The 8,232-nt window shown below is 39.5% G+C and overlaps 1 protein-coding gene across 1 annotated transcript; it reads right to left on the reverse strand.

Annotated features, from left to right (window-relative positions):
- Nucleotides 1-1,652: 1,652 nt before the first annotated feature.
- On the reverse strand, nucleotides 1,653-8,136 carry srd5a1 (steroid-5-alpha-reductase, alpha polypeptide 1 (3-oxo-5 alpha-steroid delta 4-dehydrogenase alpha 1)). Its single transcript, XM_023428514.2, has 5 exons — nucleotides 7,703-8,136; nucleotides 7,166-7,332; nucleotides 5,728-5,829; nucleotides 3,155-3,305; nucleotides 1,653-3,048 (listed from the first exon to the last, which is right to left on the reverse strand). Exons 1-5 carry the CDS (start codon nucleotides 8,011-8,013, stop codon nucleotides 2,982-2,984), a joined length of 798 nt encoding a protein of 265 aa, XP_023284282.2. The 5' UTR covers nucleotides 8,014-8,136; the 3' UTR covers nucleotides 1,653-2,981.
- Nucleotides 8,137-8,232: the final 96 nt, after the last annotated feature.

Raw genomic sequence — 8,232 nt, forward strand, 5'->3', positions numbered from 1 at the left:
GTGCGTGTGTGTTTGTGATTTCAAGGCTGGTTTGCCTCATTGTCAGCTTTTATGGGATTACCACATTGGTGACGACTGGACCATAGCTGACAGATGCCTAACACACACACACACACACACATACACACACACACACACACACACACACACACACACACACACACACACACACACACATATATATATAAACAGAGACATGGCTGGAAAAGTCAACAACATGCTCACAGGCATAACAGTAATAGCGGATAATATTAAGGGGGCAAGCAGTTGTCTGAGGCTGCATGTTGAATGGTAATGAGGCCGCAGCATTTTCTAGATATTTAACCCACATTAGAGGAAAGTTGCAGTTACACTGTTATATCAACAGCTACATCTCTACACGAGCATATTGCCTGTGGTGTGTCAGACTCTCTATGGGGTTGTGTACAGTATAACGAGGACACGACTACAATGGACCAAGTGAATATCATCCAACTGCAGAGCAGCAGCTCCCGCGAGTCCGGAACAGTAAATCTGGACCATAGACTTTGATCCAGAGCCGCAGTTCCAGTCAACCTGCGGCACCTACAGACAAGAAGAGTAACAACAATAGTTTAGACCTGAGGATGTAGACATACCAATGTGTGCCACCTACAGGCAAGGAAAAACATTCCTTAATTGTCACACTTGCACCACCAACAGGCAATCAGTGCATTAGCTGTACTTTAATTAATTAATTTTTTTACAGATGCTATTAGTGTTAATATTTGAGGCTTTACATTTGTTTTTCATGTATGTCTTTTCTACACATCTCGTTTAGTTTTTATTTAAATTTTTTTTTAACCTATTTTAAACCAGCCAACCAACCAATTGGAGCATGAGGACAAAAAGGGATAAAAAATAAAAGTTACACTGTAATTTCTGCAAGGTTCTGTAATAGCTGCTTAATATTTAAACTATAAATATTGCTGTTGATTGAAATCATTTATATTCAGAGCAGGCATCTCTGTATTGGTCTAGTGGCAAAAAAACTAACATCCATTCATGTTTGGACAGAAGTATAAACCATAAACTCATTAACAAAATATTTAAAAAGCCACCATTTGGTGTTCTATAGCCACAGCTTGATTTCTCAAAGCCACTTGAGCACCCATGTACTTTACATTAGATGTTATAAAGAACATTAAAACTGCAGCTGTGACTCTCTTTGTCTGAAGGTGGCGCAAGTCTATCTTTGCCTGTGGGAGGAGACACTGCAGGCCTTAACTGTTGCTTTTCTTTCTTTTACGTGGGATAGGTTGACATGTGTATATTATTAGGGAGCAGCTCCCCCTGTGGAGTACCTGCTGCCTGCATGAATGAATGTGTGAGTTTGAGAATTACAAGCCATTTCATTGAGTTGGTTTGCATATAAAAAGTATATCCACTGGTGTCTGGCTGAAGATGAATGGTATTAAAGTCAGATGGCAGTCTCAGTAAATACTGGCCATGTAATATAGTGATGCAATTACACAAAGCGTGGATAAAGAAGATACAGAGAGGAAATAGCCTGGAAGAGAAAGAGAGAGAGAGAGACAGCGTGCATCTTCGACATGAAGGATGTCACTCTGTATGGCCTTCAGCAACACACAGCCAGATGCAGCGGCCTTACTATTTATTGATTACACCCTGTGTAAAAATGATGACAAAATACGTTTATTTTCAATACAATACATTTTTTTAAATTTACAGTGACACGACCTTGGCTATGACAGGTGTTGTAGAAATGTCCTCCACCGGGACAGAGAGCTGATGAGTTATGGGAAGAAACTGCAGCCAGCACTTTATGGAATAGGTACATTAGTGAGCCAGTGTTTTTCACTTGTATATGAATGTAAGTTGTGAAAGATTTTTACCAAAGTGAAGTGATAATTGCACTTGTTTCCAGTCTAAACCTATTTTGTAAATGTTAGGCACATTAGTAACTACAAAATAAGACATGATTCCAGATAAGTCCTAACTCATGTCAGCAAGATTGTTTGGCTCATGGTAAACATGAGTATCAAACAGTAGAAAAGCAAAAGAGATGTTATCATAAATGTCACATGTACATACATGTTCCTGTTTCCACATACTTCTTCATCAGTTCTTCTTCTTTACTCTCTTTCTAAGAACTGCTGACAAGAGTGATGTGTTGAGGCAACACTCTCCTCTTCTCATTTCAGGCATGGGTGAGTTATTGAGGGCCATGCTTGATCTTCATTTGATTTCCCTGCAGCCCAGTAGATGGGGACAGGCCTGCTACTGTGTTGGTCTTTATAGGACAGAGATGCAGTTACCTTTCGTTCCAAAGTGGCTTCTCTATCAGGAGTTTCAGATGATGAGGCAGCTAGATAATTCTCTCTGATGACACCCAGAGCAAAAAGAGGCAGGGAAATGTGTTGAGAGTTAATCCAAGGTCCCTTTTTCATCTATTTAATTCGAATGGATGTTAAAAAGATAGTTTTGCAACAGATGACTCTTGGGGACGAATGAAAACTTTAAATGTCTGCTTTGCATTTCCTAGTTTATGTTCCATCTGGGAGAATATGCAGATCAGCATAGAAGTCTTAAACTGTTTACTGCTGGCGCAGAGTGTTATAAATCCACTGTATTGCTGTTGAGCTATGCTCCAATCACTGTCTTATTTCCTCTGGAGGAGCGCTAAACGTTGCCTCTTCTGCAAGCACACCACTTCCAGTATATTCAGTTCATGGTTGCTGAAGTTTGTTGGTGCTTTATGGACATTATTACCAATGTAATGGCAACAATAAAAATCTTTTTAAGATGATGGCTTTTAACTGTTGCTTGCTTGCAGCTCAGAAGAGATCATTTACAAGCATGCAACCTGTGCTTCAGTCTGTTCTCAGTGAAAAAAAGTATCTTCAAGGTTTGTTCACACATCAGAGCTTTCCTAATTGAGGAAAAATTATGAGAATGTTCTTCTCAGCTGTTACAGTACCTTTTTCTGGTTTCAAGTATTTTTAGAATAAGAAAGGAATCAAGGCCTTCCTGCTTTTCGGGTAGTCTTCAAACTTAGCATGGTACCATCTACAGAGAGAAGAAGAAGGAAGAGCCATTTTCTTCTATTATTACAAATGTGCGATACACTCCATGCAAACCTGCTAACTCTGTGTGTGTGTGTTATTATTCTTACTTGTGGTGGGCCACAGCCCTGCTGGTGAGGACCACTGTGGTAAAGATGGCAAAGGCTGAGCTGTGAACAGAATATCCAGCCAGAGCAAACCCTGCCCACTCTGTTATCTCTCCCAAGAAGTTGGCTCCAGACACATATTCAAACATTCCACCTGTGGGTGGAAGACACAGGAATTAGGACAGGTATGCTTAACCTTTTATATGTTCACTGAAGCAAAAAGCCCTTTTTTTCTTACTCTGGAACCAAATTTAAAAACTATGGATTTTCACCTACTGCAATTCAACATGTAACTTAGTGACTACTGACACTTCCACTATCTCTTAGTGTAATTTTGAGTCTACATGCTGTTTAAAAAATTAAAGGGCATCCACACAGCTCAGTCCACACTGACCATAGATGGCTGAGCACTCACTATTTGACTACAGGCCATGTACACGGTAGTGCTGCTACCCTCTATGCGAAAATGGCAGATTCTTGGCTGAGGGGATTACAGACGTGCCTGGAAGTTCATTTGGAGAAACACAGCTCACAGCTTCCTCCTGCTTCGCTTTCTCCACTTTATTTTCCTTAAGAATCCGGGATGGATTGTTTTAATAGGTTCACCGCAAGTTCAAGCTCAAGGTGCCATTGTTGTGACTATGTTCTTAGTCCGGGGAGCCGCTCTCTTTTGTGAACCTGTTATGATTACTGATTCATTTAGCAAAGTAAAAATCCAACGTATGGTTTGAATAAGCCCATTATGTGACCTAAAAAAGAAGCGATGCAGATCTTACTTTACTTTTCCATACTGCCCTCAAGGCTATTTGCCAAAAAGTATTTGGAGAATGGCCAAAATCTTATTTACCCAACCCCTGCTTACATCTCACAGAATGTGCATACACTCTCACACAGTAAAGGTCATACACTCTAAAAATGTCCACAGTTAAAACATTATGTTCAGTCTGTTTTGGTGATGTTTGAGCTATGAGTGTAAATAAGTAGTTGACCTAGCCTTTAAAACTTCTCACTTATGTTTTTAAATATCAACACTTAAATTTAGCTTACGTTTGTCTAGAACCAGTTAAATTAAACCTGTGCAAGCCAGCGCAGTCAACTGTTGTCAGTGTTAATATCTTGTACCATTAATTTTCATTTTCTAGTTATAAACAGAGTAATACACCCTATCATTCTTTGTTTCAAAGGAACAGTTTGTCATTTGGCTTGTTCATACCTTATGTCCATTCAATATGAATCTGGGTCAGGCAGCCAGTTAGCTTAGCATAAAGACTAGAAACAAGGGGAAACAGCTAGCCTGGCTTGAAAGTAACAAAATTCTATCTACCAGCACCTCTAAAGTGCTAATATGTACAAAAAAACAACTTGGCACCAACTGAGCCTGGCAGCTTCACACTGATGACAAGTCTGCATGAAGTCACTGCTCACAGCCAAGACACAGTCCAGCCCATAAAATCATAAATTGCCATTTTTAGTGGGGATTCTGCTGCCTTTGCTCATAGCCCAGCTAGCTTTAGCGCCCCACCCCCACCTCGCGTTTTCAGTCTTACTGCTAAACTAAGATAAAGGTCTGACTGGCTCCTGCTTCATACTAAATTCACAGATATGAGAGTGGTATTGATCTTATCATCTAACTTTCAACAAAAGAGAGAGAATACATGTAAGTCCTTTCTCTGTACTGTCACCAGTTTTGAAATTATTTGCAGCCAAGCTGGCAAAATTATTTCACTGTCTCTTGAAAAATAAGCATTTAAAGTAATAACATGGACAATTTTTTTTTTTTTTTTTTTTTACAGTCCATAGGCTGAGTGCTTTATATAGCATGAATCATGAATCAGTCTGGCCATGACATGTAGAAACATATAATGTACAGTGTACAGTGTAGACTTGGCTTGCTGTCTAACATGATTACTATCAATGCTGTGTGGTTTAGAAAATGTCTATGTCTGTGTCAGCTAAAGCAAAAGTACACACACCAACACTACATGTATTGTGAGTGACTTACACACAAGCTGAGTTTGGACTATATCAGAGTCCAAAGAACCTTTTTATACACTAATGTAAGGGCTCACAGAGGGCAAGGCAGAGAAGAAAAGATAACTAGTGACAACCTGTGATTCTGCTTACGGTGTGATTCTGTATAATCATGTGACCACACTGGAAAATTAGCATCTAGTGAGACCGCGGTGTCCTGTGCCATGTGATTACTGCTGTCTTGACTTTCTTGTCACTCCACAGCAGTGACGGAAAAAGTATTCAAACTGTAGACCTCAGTAAAAATAACAACATGTTGTAAAATGTGCCTTTAACAGTAAATGTCACGCATTCAGAATTTAAAATACTCCCTCTGAATGATAGTCCCCTTCAGATGGTAGAAGTTGAGTATTTAATGTGAGATCCTGGCAGCACCAGTAACTTATAACTGCAGCCATCAGATACAGTACATGTAAGTGTTAAAGTGCAAACATGTAGTGGAGTAAAAGTTGAATATGAAGTCTCTGAAAGTCAGATGTACTGTACTTGTTCGCTGTGGTGAGAAAACTCATTAGTTCCAGTGTTTTCATGACTAAAGAGCTTACCTGTGGGAATCTTGTAACCAGTCTCTCCGGGCTTTCTCAGGTTCCTCAGGATGTGGTCAGAATGCACATTCACCAGCCAGCCGAAAAACCACAGTACAGACCCTGGAGACGAACCAACCAAAAGCTGCTTTAGCACGAGATTTTACTGACCAACAGACAGACAGCCAAGCTATATTTTTAAAAGCTACAGCATCTATTCACAGTATTCAGTCAGGATTCATGTGAGATTTTGCTGCTGTGACCCTGAAAATCTATTTTCTCAGTCAACTTCTTGCTGATTAAGCTATATCTGAATCAAATCAAATGATAGTTGAACTGATAGTTGCTTATTTTGCCAGGCCCCTGTTGATCAAATCTGGTGAAAACACAGCCACACAGTCCTGATGAAGGACATTTTGCTGAGTTTATGAGTGTTAAATTAAATAAGAATGTTTTTTTTTTTTCAAAAATATTTTAAAAATATTTCCACACTACATGAATACAGTTTCATCATGTTTTTGTAAAAACAGTCTGTTTTGGTTGGTCCTATTGTGGCTATGGCCTGAAATATACACTGGTCAGCCAAAACATTAATGTTGTGCACAGTACATATAGAAAAATGGGATATAAATTTATCAGTAGGTCAGTAAGAAATATATTTGTTTCAATGTCAATTGCACTCTCAAGGGTTGGTAGTAAAATGTTGAAAATTAATTTCAAGTTTTATTTCTTATTTAATTCTTAAAAGTAATTTTTCACATTGGATGCAGGGATTGATAGGGACTGTAAGGGGAGTGGAGCAACAGCAACAAAGGAAAAATATATATTCTGAATTGACAGATCCCCTCGTTTGCTTGATCAGCAAGAGGAGCCAAAACTTCTGCTGAGCACTTTAGAGAATTTAAAAAAGCATGAGAGGCACCTGCAGTGGAGCAAAAGCCAAAAGAGGAAAATGATAAGAAAGATAAAAGAGTTTCAAAGTCTGCTATGTTTTAGTCTTGCCATTTCATTTAAGAGAAAGAGAAGGGTAGGGGAAATAAGAGGGGGAGAAGGGATGAGCTGGGCGAGATGGTAAGAGGTAGGGAGCGTGTTATTATCCTGACTGTGCATCTTACTCAGTTCCTCTCTTGACATGTAAACCATTAAACCATTCATTAAACATATTCATCGAGAACTGCTTTTATATATTGTTGTTTGTTATGAAGTTACTGGTACTTTTAGTAGTTTATTGACCAAGTATTTTTTTTCAGTTTGGTACTACTTACAATTAATTAAGTAATCAATTAATCTTGTGAGAGTTTATGCCAAACCAGATCTACTTTACACTGAAAAAGGTTGGCAACTCTATTTGGATTCATCCCTTGTTATCTTCCTGTCACAGACAAGCTTTTGTGCAAATAAAACAATTCTCGTGTTAGTTCCCTTGTAGAAAGAGGAGTAGCAGACACAGAACACCTACCAGCGATGAAGCATGGATGTGTAACCCAATATGCAGGGTACTCAGCGTAATGGCTCAAGTATCTGATCTGCATGTAGCCATTGTACAGGCAGAAAACAAAGGCCAGGGCGAATGAGGCAAATGGTGTCGATTTACCACCTCGGATTAAAAATGGATAAATAAGGGATCTGCAGCAGAACAAAAAAAAAAAAAAAAATTAATTTGCACAACCTATTATTAAAAATACATGCTTTGACATACTGACATTGATACTTAACTAGTACTAGTGGCACTGTATAAAATGAAATGCACCTTTTGAGATTATTCTTGTTATTCTTACTGTGTCTATTATCAAATAACATATTCAAATATTCATCAGCTTATTGGATGGGAGGGGCTGAAGGTCTTCACTGGCAACATTAGCTGAATATTAGTCTCGCATAGCCAGACCTATCCTGCCGGTGCTGGAGAGCATGTCGACCATTAGCTCAACATTAGCTGAACATTAACACTTCAGTGGATCCAGGTGTAAAGGTTTGACTGATGGTGGTTACCTACCTCTGGATATAGTGGCAGAAATACATGGCAATGAGCAGCTGATTGGGCAACAGTGAGGTTTTCGCAGAGGAGGTCGAAACTACCAGACACAGAGGCACAAGGAAAGCGGGCATCTCCTGAACGAACCAGGCAAACCTGACATTAACTGGAAATCCATATTTGCTGCTAGCATATCGTCCGTACGGGACATTTTCGAAGAGCAACGTAACCAAAGTGCAGGCTGCCATTAAAACCATAAAGTAAGCCATACGGTCCAAAATGTACAGCTCCTCCTTCTCCGAGGAGAAGAGACTGGAAAGGAGAGCGTCCATGACGGCGGGAGAGTTAAAACTACAAAAGAAAAAAAGGGAAACAGTGTAAATGTAGCTAATATTTGGGACAATATGAGAGTGTGGGGTATCACTAGCTAACACTGCAACGGATGGTATACAGTACATGCACGCGACCCCACTTTCCCCATCCCCATCAGCTCGGACCAATCACAATGCCTGAACAGATACGGTATCGAATCTTATCAACCAATCAAAATG

The sequence above is a fragment of the Seriola lalandi genome, unplaced genomic scaffold, assembly GCF_002814215.2.
Source record: "Seriola lalandi dorsalis isolate HSWRI2012SDOR001 ecotype SW California unplaced genomic scaffold, Sedor1 jcf7180002054879, whole genome shotgun sequence".
Taxonomy (NCBI): domain Eukaryota; kingdom Metazoa; phylum Chordata; class Actinopteri; order Carangiformes; family Carangidae; genus Seriola; species Seriola lalandi.